This window comes from Rhinolophus sinicus, chromosome 3 (genome assembly GCF_057876585.1).
Source record: "Rhinolophus sinicus isolate RSI-liver-muscle chromosome 3, RSI-T2T, whole genome shotgun sequence".
NCBI lineage: Eukaryota > Metazoa > Chordata > Mammalia > Chiroptera > Rhinolophidae > Rhinolophus > Rhinolophus sinicus.
The window spans coordinates 137,800,579-137,814,506 of NC_142503.1; the positions used below are offsets into that span (position 1 = coordinate 137,800,579).

Genomic DNA, 13,928 nt, shown 5'->3' on the forward strand with positions numbered 1-13,928 from the left:
ATCCGGTTCCCCGGCTGATTCCGTGTGTCTCTTCCTCTGTCCCCTCCTCTTTCTCAGGTCGCAAGCACCCTTGGAGCCCAGAGGCCCGCACTGTGAAGGTGACCCCCGCGGGGAGGAGGGCGATGGCCCCTGGGAGGACGATGGCTGGCACCCGCCTCTCCCAAACCTATTTCCCAGCTGTCGCCGTGTGTCTGCTGTGCGCTCTTGGCCTCGGGGACACCGACGCCGGGCCGCCGCCCACGCCCCCCGCGCTGCCGGCTGGAGCCTCCTGCCTGGACCGCTTTACTCCCGGTGTACCCTCCTTCGTGCTCGACACCGAGGCCTCGATCAGCAACGGGGCCACCTTCCTGGACTCCCCAGCTGTGCGCCGCGGCCGGGACTGCGTGCGCGCCTGCTGCACTACCCAGAACTGCAACCTGGCGCTGGTGGAGCTGCAGCCCGACAGCGGGGAGGACGCCGTCGCCTCCTGCTTCCTCATCAACTGCCTCTACGATCAGAACTTCGTGTGCAAGTTCGCACCCAGGGAGGGCTTCATGAACTACCTCACGCGGGAGGTTTACCGCTCCTACCGCAAGCTGCGGACCCAGGGCTTTGGAGGTAAGGAGAGGGTGCGCGGACGGATGGGTTTGGAGAGACTCAGGAAAGGGGCTGGTTATGGAGTCCTGGGGGAGGCGAGCATCAGAAAGGGGTTGATTGAGAAGAGTCCTATTCTACCCCAACTCCTCCTTAGAAGTAGGCGGTGTAAACAGTAAACAAAGGACAGGCTAGCTGAGTGGGGAGGGATAGACTCCCCACTGAATTCCTAGACTCCCTCCTGAATTCGGGGTGCTGAGTGGGCTCGTGCTCTGGAATGTGTGCATGGGGTGGAGGAGGCAGCTCCTCAGAATTCCCGACTTCTGGCTCTGCTATGCTGGGTCAGGAAGTGAGCTGTCTGGAGGCCACCAGGTGACTAGTAGGCACCCCTGGACAAGTTCCATCTGAGGCCCCTGCAAGTGAGCCTGGTGAAGGAGAGTCTCCTCTTCCACTGCTGGGCTTGCGACTGTTTGCATCTCTCTGCACCCCTTCTTCCTACCTATCGATTGGCCTTTGGTGGTCTGGGGAAAATTGCCAGACCCCGGAAACTAAAGAACAAGCCCAGTCTGAGCTTGACCCAAAAGGGAAGGGGCTGTGTTGTGGGCACAGTAGCCAGAGGCTCTGGGGTGGGGGTGAGGAGGGTTGCTGGGTGAGTCAGCCCACTGGTATATATACCTCCTAGGGGAGGGATGGATGTCAGCTGTCCAGGCAGGTGTGTCTGCACGTGAGCCAGACAGGGCTCCCTCTCCCTGCCTGGCATCTGGTAGCCAAGCTGTCTGCTCAGCTTGTTTACTTCCGGGGATAAGAGCAAAGTGGGGGCCAGGGCTCCCCTTTACTCCTGGGACTAAGCAATTAGCTGGGATCAGGGCCCCTCCAGAGACCTTTGTTCTCCATTCTCTCCACCTGCTGTTTTGGCCAGGTGGGGCTCTAGGGCAAGGATGGGTCACAACTGATAACCTCTGTTAGTACTTTACAGCTTACTGATTGCTGTGCCACTCAACCTCTCACTGAAGCCTCATGACAACCACCTCTGAAAAAGGTGCTATTAACAGTCATTCCATTTTTCAGGTTAGGAAACTGACTCTCATGTTAAATAATCTGCCCAGGAGAGCGCTGCCCATAAATAGTAGATCTAGGACTCAACCCTACATGGGACCTCCAAAAGTCTTGTGCTGTTTTTCACACAAGACCACCTTTCTGGAAGAAGCCTGTCTCTGACCAAGGACAGCCCAGTGGGCTGACAGAATCAGAGCCTGGGGCGCCCAAGGACCAGGATTAGGTTGAGACTGAGTCTGGAGGTGGTCATTCTTAATTCTGGAAAGTGGAGTAGGGACTTTCCTCTCCAGCCTTTTCCTGGGCCACTTTCTCTCCCAGGTTAAGGGTCCACTCTTCTCCCTATCCTTCCAGGAGCAATCCTGGATCTCTGAGAAGTGGGATGAGGATTCCAGGAGGGGGTACCACCTCTGGGCCTGGCAGGGCCACCACGTCCCACTGGACCAGGGCCTGAGCCTGTTCCACAAGGAAGTAGCAGAGAGTGTAGGTGGTGACGACGCTAATTGACCTGTGCCCTTCCTGTGCTGACAGATGCCCCATGGGAGACCCAATCCCAGGCCAGTGCCTGAAACTCTGGGGTCTGGTCAGGGAGTTGAGATGGGTGAGGCCATCTGGTCTTGGGACCAACCTTCCTCTCCTGGAAACCTTCCCACCCCCAGATTGGCCTGTTTGGCACAAGACAGGGTGGAGTGGGGATTTCCTGGGCATTTAGGGAGCTGGGTAGGGCTTGAACTGAGTGTGAGCTTCAGGCCATTTTCATGATGTTGCAGTGTTTTGCGGAGGTGGGGAAGCTGTGTGGTATCAAGGAATCCATTCTCAGCTGAGTTCAGCGAAAGAGGTTAGAGATGGCCATTATGGCAGGCAAGGTGGGCAGGTGCTCAGGGCTTCTAAACCTTTGATTCTTGTATTACCATGTTTCCTCGAAAATAGGACCTAGCCGGACCATCAGCTCTAATGCGTCTTTTGGAGCAAAAATTAATATAAGACCGAGTCTTAGTTTAATATAAGACCGGGTCTTATATAATGTAATATAATGTAATGTAATATATAACATAACATAACATAAAATACCGGGTCTTATACAAGACTGGGTCTTATTAATTTTTGCTCCAAAAGACGCATTAGAGCTGATGGGCTGGCTAGGTCTTATTTTCGGGGAAACATGGTAGGTAGAGAAATCCTCCCCAGGGTGGGTTTGTTTGTTCCCCTTTCCCTGCCTGTGGCCAGGCCAGCCCAGTCCAGATTCCTGTGGCTTCCTGAGCACCCTGCTCCTTCCCCTCCTCCTGCCCTCCCCCTCGTTCTGTTGGAGGAGTAGCTTAGGAGGTGGAGTTTGTATTTGCCTGGAGATGTCCTGGGGCTTGGCAGCGGGGGGAGGGGCTGGCTTTATGACTACTCTGGCCCTTTGCTCTCTTGGAGGTAGGAAGAAGAGAATGGTAGGGCAGGGCATCTGCCCCTTGCTCCTGGGCACTGCGGCTTGGAGAGGACCAGCTGTGTGGGGGTGGACATTGCTGATTTGACACATCACTCTGCCTGCCACTTCCCCTGTGGGGGCTGGTGGGGCTAGCCTGTGAGTCTGCTAGGTAGACTGCCAAGTAGTCTGTCTGTCTTCTTTCCCCTTTCAGACAGCTGATTACTTTCTGAAATAGCAAAGAGGGAGGAACGGGCTCCTCCCAGCTCACTGCCCCCTTGGCTTTGTTTCTCAGAGTTCTGCTTAGGACTGGCCCCTGGTGGCCCTCTCCTGATCTCCAGCCAATCTGGGCATTGGTTCCAGACAAGCACTTTCCTTTCCTGATCTCCCCGTCTCATTTCCCCTCAACGCCTGGAATCCAGATCCCCTTTTCTTATTCTTGTAGGCCTCTGCACTGTTTGACATGTTTCTCTGTGGAAGCTCTCCCTTCCTGTCCCTTTGCTGTCACTGTGTGTCCTGGTCTTCTCATCTCTGTCTGTGACCACCCTCTGTGAGTACCCCATTGTGTTTGCTTTCTCTGCCTCATCAAAGAGGAATCCCTGTGACTCAGCCTCCAAGCAGCTGTTCTTATCTATTTACCTTCTCTTCCTTTGAATTCCCTCTTACATTGGGCACGCTCTCTGTAGAGCCTCTGTGGAGGGCAGTTTGGCAATATTTATCAAAACTGTAAATACATATAACCGCAACACAATTCCACTTGTAAGAATTCATTTTGCAGCTATACTTACGCATGTGTTGAACAACTTACCAGCCAGTTCTTCACTGTAGCATTATTTATGATGGCAAAGACTGGGAAAGATATCAATGTCTATCAACACATCCTATAATTGGATACTGTGATGCTCTTTTAACAATAATAATAAACCCTGAGGCAGCATGGTTTAGTTCTTAGTAGGGAGGGAGGGGAGGGAGGGAAGGATGGAGGGAGGGAGCAAAGAAAGGAGGATCGAAAGCAGAGGAGACTGGTGGACTGGTTTTAAATAAGTTATAAATTATGGTGTATTCATACAACAAGTACTATGCAGCCAAAAGAAAAGAGAACTATATGTATTATTGTGCAATTATTTCCAAGATATTTTATGAGAAAAACAAGAACTTGCATTCTTATGAATTCAGTACTATTTCTCTCTTGATATTCACATACATAAACTAGTAAGATCGGATGCCTCTGGAAAGAGGAACTTGAGCGTTAAGGAGAACAGAGGGTACTTGATTCACACTTCCTTTTTGTACTTTTTGAAGTTTAAATCATGTACATATATAACCTAAGCTAAAAACAAAAGCTCCGAGATTATAAAAACAATCAAAATTACACCTCTAAGCAGGTGGGTGACCAGCAGCGTGGTGTTTTGGAGAATGAGCTGTGGAGTTAGACCACGGTTCAAATCCCAGCTCTGCCATATAGAAACTGAGTGACCCTGGGCAAGTCATTTAACCTCTCTGATGTCAATTTTTCTATCTGGAAAGAGGGGCGAGGATGCAGTTGTGCCAGGGTGGTTAGGAAGGCAGGCAATGTAGATTAGGGCTCAGCAAACTTTCTGTAAAGTTTCAAACAGCAAATATTTTAGGCTTTGTGGACCCTACGATGTCTGTGGAAGCTACTCACTTCTGCTGTTGAAACGTGAAAGAAGCTATCCACAATATGTAACCGAATAGGCAGGGCTTGTTCAGACACAAATTTGAATTTTATATACTTTTCACATGTCACAAAATACTATTCTTTTGATTTGTTTCAATCATTTAAAAATATGCCCAGGGGTGGGGTGGATTTGTCCCGAAGGCCATCATTTGCCAACCCCTGATGTAGATGGTGCAAGTAGATGATACAGCATGGTGCCGAGCACACATCCAACAAGTGACAACTTTGTTGATAATTATGACTCCAGATCTGTCTCCAACTCTGGCTTCTCTGCAGCTCCCAGTGGGTACCTCCCCTCTGGATGGTCTTCCCTCCCTCAAATTTAAATTCTCTGTGACTGAACCCACACGTTTAAGTTCTCTGTGACTGAACCCTCTAGATCTGGTTTCCCTTTTTCCTGTGCCCTGGCTCTTCCTCCCCACTCCCCAGCACCCATCAGACAGAAGCCCAGCATCTGCCCACCAGTGTTGCTTCATCCTCCCTTCCATTCCCTTAGCTGTTCCTTAATTCAAACCACTTCTGTTGCATCTGCCCTGCCCTGCTGCGCTGGTGCACTTGCCAGCCTCCTTGCTCCATAGAAATCATTCCAGACAGATGGGTAAACAGCTGCTGCCCTGAGCCCAGGGCTGCCCCTGCTACCCAGGCCCTGGGCCCCTGCCTTAGCCCTCCTGGACTTCAATCGTGCATCTAGGACGTCAATGCCTGGTGCAGCCAGTCCTTCTAGGACTCTGTACAGATTCTCGCGGCCAGTGTCTGTCTCCCTCCTGTACCACCAGTTGCTAAATATTTGAATGTCACTCCTGCTGTGTCCACATGCCCTGGCCCAGCATTCAGGGCCCTCTGAGGTCTGTCTAGGCCAGCTGGTCTCCTTAATGTCATCAAACCAGCCCTGCAAATTCCCAGCTCCTTGCTTTGGCTCCTCATGTTTTCTGTTGTCATCAACAACACAGCAAGCAAATAAAAACAAGAACAAATAAAAACCCACAACCAAACAAATGAAAACAAAAATAAAAGAATCAAAAAAATCCTTTCTCTCTTCTCCAGAAAACCTTTCCTTATTCCTCCAGTCCGCTGGACCCTGTCCCTTATCTGAATGTCCCTTTCTTTGTCCTGTACATGCGCTGCATACGGCTTCATCTTGTTGGTCCTTTTCTCCTGTTGCTTCATCTTGTTGGGTCTTACCTGCCCAACTGGACTATAATCCCCTCGAGGACAGTGTATTAATTTCCTATGGCTGCTGTAACAAATTATTATAAACTGGGTGACTTAAAACAATAGAAATGTATTGTCTCATATTTCTGGAGGCAGGAAGTCCAAAATCAAGGTGTCAGCAGGGCCACATTCCTGCTGAAGACCCTGGGGGAGAATCCAACCTTGCCTTTTCCAGCTTCTGGTGGGTCCAGGCCTTCCTTGGCTTGTGGCTGCATAACTCCAATCTCTGCCTCTGTCTTCACATGACGTGTTGTTCCTTCACTCTATGTTCTCTTCTGTCTTTTATAAAGACACTTGTCATTGGATTTAGCACCTATCCAACTAATCCAGGATGATCTCATGTGGAAATGCTTAACTTGATGACTTCTGCAGAGACCCTTTTTCCAAATAAGGACACATTCACAAGTTCTAGAGTTTAGACATGGACATACATTTTGGGAGAACCACCATTCAACCCTTTACAAGCAGGAATCCTGCTTTGGGTTTGTTCTCTCTCCAGCCCCTAACCCTAGACGAGAAGCCTCAGGCAAAGGCTCTGTCAGGTTGAGGGAGGGTGTGGTTCCTTCATAACTGGAGGCCTAATCTGTCTGAGGTGGCAGAGGCACCCCTTTCTGTGGCCACTCACCCTGGGACACCACGACTGGCCACATTGCCACCCGGGGACTGTGTGCTTAAGGCCTCTGTCAGAAGCAGTTGGGCAGCAGAGAGGGGCAATGGGTGTTAATCATACATTTACTCATTTGGCTTTTCACAAATATTGTTACTTTAACTTTTTAAAACAATTAGCACAAGACCTGCGTATTGCAGAAGATAGGAATAAGCCTCTCAAAATATAGACATATATACATTTCTTTCCTAAATGGAATCAGATGTCATGTGTTATTCAGGAATTTGTTTTACAAAGTGAGTTTTACAACAGAAAAACGTCTTTAATATGCCAAAGGCATAATATATCTAAATAAAGAGAAAGAAGATGGTTTAGTCGTGGGCTCCCTCCTGCGCCCCATGTTGGTTGCTGAGTCCTAGGTTGGTTTAAGTGTGGCCCACACTGCCTCCCGCCGCCAGGAGAGACCTGGTCCATTCAGTGAGAGTTGACCTTACCTCACCTTCCCCCCAGGGTCCCGGATCCCCATGGTCTGGGCAGACATAGACTTGAAGGTACAGCCCCAGGAGCCCCTGGTGCTGAAGGGTGTGGAGAACACAGATTGGCACCTACTGCAGGGTGACACGGACGTCAGGGTAGAGGTGAGACACTGGGCTGGCTCCCTGACCCCACCTCAGCCCTCCAGGGCCCCCTTTCTTTTTGGGGCCATAGTCCAAGATGGATAGAAGCTGAGGATACACTTAATATCAAGTCCCTCTGCTCTCCCTGGGGGGTTGGATGGCTGGGAGGTTCTGGGGCAGCCCAAGGACATCAGCAGGTCCCAGCCTAATGGTGACTCCTATGTATAGAGGAACGATCCAGACGAGGTGAAGCTGTGGGGACTCAAGGAAGGCACCTACCTGTTCCAGCTGAAAGTGACCAGCGTAGACCAACCAGAGACAACAGCCAACCTCACCGTCACCGTGCTGTCCACCAAGCAGACAGAAGGTGAGGAAGCGAGTGGGGAGGCAGCGTCTGGAGCCACCCGGCTCTGTTGATTGGCCCTGTGGGCCCCCCTCACAACTTTCCTCCTTTTAGACTATTGCCTAGTGCCCAAGAAGGTGGGCCGCTGCCGTGGTTCTTTCCCCCGCTGGTATTACGACCCCACTGAACAGCTGTGCAAGAGTTTTGTTTATGGAGGTTGCTTGGGCAACAAGAACAATTACCTTCGGGAAGAAGAGTGCAAGCTAGCTTGCCGCAGTGTGCAAGGTGAGCCTTTGTGGGGCAGCTTGGGGGCTCAAGTCTGGAGTTTTCCCCAGGGCGGGTGGTCTCTCTTCACCAGTCAGGGAGGTGAGCATGAGAGTCCCCCATTCCCCGGCACCCCCATCAGCTCATCCTTGCTGGGACCTGGCCCTGCCTCCTCTCACTTCTGTTTTCTCTTTCCCAGGCCCTTCCATGGCAAGGCACAATCCAGGTGGGCTTTGCTCCTTTCCTTATTCCCCTCACCCCTGCCAGGTCTCCAGCCCTATCATGTCCATGCCCCTGACCAAGCTGCTTTTGCCCAACCCATTCGTACCTTCAAAGTATGTGGAAGGACCCAAGCACCCCACCTCTTGCAGCTCAGCATCCTCCTATTAGGATCTGCCCAATTTGTGTATAGAAGGTTCATGGGGTCGGGGGGTTGATGGTGTTAGAAGGGAAACAGCAGCTGTGTCATGATGCTGTGTTGGGGTAGAGAGGGCCAGGTAGATAGTGGAGCCTTGGTACTTTCTGGCCTTTGCTGGAGCCTGACCTCACCTCCCACTCTGTTCTGCCCCATCCAGTGTGCTCGGGCACATGTCATTCCACTGAGTTCCAGTGCAGTGATGGCTGCTGCATCGACAGCTTCCTGGAGTGTGATGGCACTCCTGACTGCCCCGATGCCTCCGATGAGGCCACCTGTGAAAAATGTAAGGCCTGGGAGATGGAGGTGTGGTAGGCAGCAGACGGGGAGGTCCTAACCATTTCCCCTGCACCCCTGGGAGACCCTTGTTGGGCCTGTGACTCTGATCTTTCATCTTTGCAGATGCCAGCGGCTTTGAGGAGCTCCAGAGCTTCCATTTCCCCAGTGACAAAGGTGAGAACCCCCCTCCCCCGTCCCCTGCATCAGCGTGGATGCTGGCACTGCCATCCTCACACTTCCCATCAATATGCCAAAAGGGCCTGCTGTGTGTGCCAGGCTGTGGGTGCTCAGCTCTCTTCTTTGGCTCTGTTTCCCAAGCATCAGTCACCCTCTTAACACCTTCAGAAATTTAGCCATGCCCGCATATCACTGTGATGGTGTTTACTTAATATTTATTTATTTATCATTTTTTTAACTTAATGTATAAAAAGGGAAATTTTACATTACTATCATCAGTGGAAATCTATTATATGCCACAAACTGAGATTGACTATTAAAATAAATGTAATCATTTTAGCTGGGCATTGGATATAAATTTTAGCTGGATATTGTTGCTTGCCAGGGCTCAGACTCTAGCCACTTTTGTTAAAAAGTAGACCATCCAGTGCTAGAGAAAAAAACCAAGACCTGACACAATCAGAAAAACTGAAAGAAGATTGAAAGAGAAATAGTGTAGTTTACTTCTGTGTCTAAGATTATCATCCAGGATTTGTCTTCCTTACTTCTGGTAACACTACAGATGTTTCTGGGGCCCCTGAGACCCTCACTGAGTCACAGCTGTCCTCCGCCTGGCGTGGGGCCGGAGGTGGCGGGCAGCAACCATGTGGAGCCTGGTGAATGGTAGCAGGGAGGCCCCGTGGACTTGCTCACCCCTTTGCCTGCTCCTTACCCCCCAGGGCACTGTGTGGACCTGCCAGACACAGGCCTCTGCAAGGAGAGCATCTCACGCTGGTACTACAACCCCTTCAGCGAACACTGTGCCCGCTTTACCTATGGTGGTTGTTATGGCAACAAGAACAACTTTGAGGAGGAGCAGCAGTGTCTTGAGTCCTGTCGTGGCATCTCCAGTGAGCAGGGCAGTGGGGGGATGGATGATGGGGAGGGGAAAGCCTTAGCTGGAGCACTCTGCTCTGTCCAAGGCATGGACTGGTCACACTGTATCCTCAGAGTGTCCTCAGAGCACCTGAAGTGGGGCTGGGAGAAGATGGCAGTGGGGGATTGGGGGTACGGGGGGAGCAGCTGAATCTCAGCCCTTAGTATTAACTTCTCTCTCCCCCATCACTCTGTAGAGAAGGATGTGTTTGGTCTTCGGCGGGAAAGCCCCATTCCCAGCGGAGGTAAGTCCTGGTCTGCCCTGTTACCAATGAGGAGGTATCAGCTCCACACGATTGGCTGTGACTGCCTAACCCTGTGTTGACAAGGATCCTGAGGTTGGCTAGAGGCACAGTGTCACAATCAGTAGTGACAGCTGCCATGTCAGGGGCGGGAAACACAGTAAAGTACATGCTAGATGTTTGCCCTCAGTTCCAAGCTTTTCCCCAAGCTACCTGCAAGTAGAGCCATTGGGGGCTGAGACCTGAGGCCCATCAGAATCCATCCCACTGAGCTCCCAACAGAGCCGTTCAGCTGTCCACATGCTGGCGGTCCTTCCACATGTGTCATCCATTTGACTTGGTCTTTTCAATTCAGAGTGGGGGGTGGCCATCAGAACTGAGCAGGCCCTGGGAGCTCTTCATGCCGCCCTTTCTTCCCCCAGGCTCCGTGGAGGTGGCCATTGCAGTGCTCCTGACCATCTGCATCGTGGTGGTGGTTGCCATCCTGGGTTACTTCTTCTTCAAGAACCAGAGGAAAGACTTTCACACATACCACCATCCCCAACCCCCTACCCCTGCCAGCTCCACCGTCTCCACCACTGAGGACACGGAGCACTTGGTGTATAACCACACCACCCGACCCCTCTGAGCCTGGGGCTGCCTTGACTGTTCGGCTCGGGGTTCTTGCCAGCTCTCGCCTGGCCCTGCTTCCTCCTTGCCAAGACTGAAGCCTGGGCTGCGAAAGACTTGGGGACCACACTCCTCCTGCCTGTTTCCCAGGCCCACTCTGCCTCAGAAGCCAGGCTTCTAGCCTCTCTTGGATATGTCTCAGCTAAGCTCAGGCCACTTGTTCTTGAGGAGGCTCCAGTGTCTGAAAGGAGCAGAAAACCTTACAGCCAGTACTCCCACACACAGATTGGCCTGCCTAGGATTTCAGAGAAAGGTGGAGTTTTGTGTCCAGTTCAAAGCTGCCTGCCCCACACCATGGTGTCGGGAAGGGACCTGGGTTGTGTCAGAAGTTGGAGGCCCCACCCTGTCCTCCAGAGCTACCCTTCCTACTCTGCAGTCCAGAGCTGGGGAAAGGACCTCCCTATGTATTTTGTGCTGTACAGAGTTCCTTTGTTTATTTAATGCCGTGGGGGTGGATGAGAGGAGTAGAAAGTGGCTATGTGGCCTGTGCTACCACTTCCCCTTCTCCCAAGAGTGAGCCCCAACTTGGCCTGGGAGCCAGAGCTGCTCCATCTTCCCCGTACCCCCCAGGGCTCTCTCCAGCACCACACCCCCACTTGCTCCCCTATTTCCCACAGGCCCCAATCCACCCACAGTGTAATAAAATGGTTTGTTCTGTGAGGCTTCTGCCTCTGCTCTGTGGGCCAGGAGAGGGACAGAACTGCTGGGGGGAGATGTGACTGCCCAGTCCAACCGGTTCAGGCTTTGGCCACCTTGTTTAGCAGGTTTTCCGACCCTTTCGAAACTGCCCCAGCCCCTGAGGGTGGAGAGAAGTGCCAAGTTTGACCACCAGAGGGGAGGGGTGAGAGTGCCATGGAAGTAGGGGGCCCAGGCAAGCTGCAGTGCTGCTGTGTAGTAGTGTTTCTTCCTGGTTTGAGCCTGTCAACAAGCCTGTTTGGTAGCTGGGGCGTCTTCACTGCAGTGTGTAGTTGAGAATAGGGAGGGAGGGAGCACAGGCTTGAGCCCTGGTTCTTACCTCCACTCTCTTTGGTATGGGGTCTAGCGACAGGGGTCCCGTCTGTCCCAAGTCCCCACTGTCTCCCCTTCCCACCCACTTCTGCCTGGGATTCTTCACAGCAATGTAGCTGCTCCCCAGCCTCTGCGCTGCTCCCAGGAGCCTTTAGTTGAGGTACACCACTCCCACACGCACCCCTCCCTTTGAACCACATCTTGGTGGGGGGAAAAAGCTTTTAATTCGTGTATTCAACAAATTATTGAGCTCCTATGTGCAAGGTACTGCCAAATGAGGTCTTGTCAAGCTAAACACATAGGAAGCACTATGGGAGTGTTTTGCATAGCTCAAGTTATCGCCTTGGCACACCACCCTGTGATGAAGGTGCTGTTATCCCCGTTTTACACGTGAGGAAACTGACAGCAAAGTTGAGTTCCCAAGGTCTGAGAGCTGTTACAGGAGGACGAGATTCAAACCCAAACTACAGAGGGTGCCAAAAAAAATGTATATGAGTACACATTTTAAGAAAGGAAAAAACTATTAAAATTGTATAATATATACCGATAACAAAAGATTAATACAAGTTATGTGTATACGTTTTTTTGGCACCCCCGGTACATGGCTCCAGAGTCTAGTTTTATAAAAGAGAGACTTAGATTGTGGTAAGTGCTATACAGAAAAATGAAATGGCAATGTGAGAGGTTGGGGGCTACTTTTTAAACGAGTACAATGGAAGTGAATATCCATGTGTCACAAATGTACATACAGCTCATTGAATTTCCTTAACTGCACACACCCAGGAGCAAGCACCCAAATTGAGAAGCAGACATTCCTAGCACCCCAGGGTGGGTCTCCTTTTGTTGGCTAATTTTTTCATACCTCTGTTTTTGAGCCTGTTGTACTCTCATCCTGGCCCACCTTCCCCTTTCTCATCTTTCAGCCTAAGCTCAAGTTTCTATTCCTGAAATCCTGTACACACCCATGGGGGGGGGCACTCCCTGCTCCACACCCCTGTGTCTGTTAACAGGACCCTGAGCACAGGGCACTGCCTTTTCCTTTGCATTTATTTAACCGTCTTCCCACTCGATTGAGCTCCTAGAGGTACAGAGGGCATCTTAGTCATCTCTGGGTCTCTAGCACCCTATTCTCCTTTTATGACCTTAGTAAATGGTAGAAGTTGACTGAATATTGAGTAGATGGCAGGCGGTCTGGCTTGTTACCCACTTTGGCTCTTTCCATTTCATAGGGCAGTGCATTTTTGCTTCCTACTTTTCCAGCCACTCATCTATCAAAGGCTCAACACGGGCTAGCTCCCTCCTCTAGGCCCACCAGCACTACCAATCATTACTCAACTCCCATCATCCCTTGGTTCTCTAAGAGCATTTCCAGGGCTGGGGTGATTAATGGCTCATTAAATTCTGAATCCCAATGCCAAGAACAGTGATCAACACAGAATAAGTGCTTAATAAGTGTATGTTGGACCAAAGGGAACATCCTCTTCTCAGGGAGGGGTGAAGATGAAGTGAGACCGTGCCAGGCAAAGAGCCATCCCAGTAAGAGCCACAGGGATGGAGGGAGGGCACCGCTGAGTCAACTACAGCAGCAAGAGGTGGGATCGCGCAGGGACCGCTAGAGGGCGCGCTCACGGCTACTGGGTGCTGTGTTCTTTGCTGCAAGGGTTTGAGCAGAGTACGCAGTCCCAGGCAGGTGTCAGGTGTGAACAGTGAAAGCTGAGACGCAGCCCCTGCTCTCCTGGAGTGCTGGCAGAAGGGATGCAAATACTGTAACAAAACATTTTGGTTCCCAAACTGCTCATCTCTGTGACTTCCCCAGCTGTCTTCATTCCATCCCCACCCAAGTGACTCCTTTTTCAGAACCTCATGCCTCCATTCCTTTGCACAGGCAGTTTTCTCTATCTCAAATGCCTCTTTGCCCCTGGAAAACTACTTACCCCAGGATCCAGCTCAAAAATGCCTTCCCTGCTTCCCTATTCTGTCATGCTGTACACAGCTCATCAGTGTGCAAATGGCCCACATGGTGTATGTCTGCCCTTATGTGGCTGAGGCTCCGCAGGGCGGAGATGGGGCCTTAGTTATCTCAGCATCCCTCATGCTTGTCCATATGAGGTATCTGACAAATGGCTGTTGAAGAAAACAGAGGCTGGTCAAGCCATGGAGATTAAGAAGGAGGTTGAGAAATGGCGTCACGGAGGAGATATAAAGTGAGATGAGCAGGTGGGTGTGGGTGTTCCAAGCATAACAAAATCATAGTGAACAAAAGCTAGGCACTGGAGATCATGGGCCTTGTTTTGTTTGGGGACCAGCAAGCTGCTGTTTGGCTCAAGCATTGAGAGTGAAAGCTGGGAGGTTGGTGGGTGGAGGACAGATTGGTGGGCACTTGGGGATTTGAGCAGGGGAAGGGGTGATCCAACTCAGCTTTAAGGAATGGACAGGTAAGCAGGCCA

At 51.3% G+C, this 13,928-nt stretch overlaps 1 protein-coding gene across 2 annotated transcripts; it reads left to right on the forward strand.

Annotated features, from left to right (window-relative positions):
- The first annotated feature begins 122 nt into the window (after window positions 1-122).
- SPINT1 (serine peptidase inhibitor, Kunitz type 1) lies at window positions 123-11,134 on the forward strand. 2 transcript variants are annotated; one of them, XM_019725462.3, is made up of 10 exons: window positions 123-597; window positions 7,063-7,190; window positions 7,398-7,536; window positions 7,627-7,797; window positions 7,976-8,002; window positions 8,352-8,477; window positions 8,594-8,644; window positions 9,367-9,537; window positions 9,760-9,807; window positions 10,227-11,134. In XM_019725462.3, exons 1-10 carry the CDS (start codon window positions 123-125, stop codon window positions 10,430-10,432), a joined length of 1,542 nt encoding a protein of 513 aa, XP_019581021.2. In that variant the 3' UTR covers window positions 10,433-11,134. The 2 variants fall into 2 exon arrangements, with proteins under 2 accessions (XP_019581021.2, XP_074184002.1); XM_074327901.2 differs by lacking the exon at window positions 7,976-8,002.
- The last annotated feature ends 2,794 nt before the right edge of the window (window positions 11,135-13,928 follow it).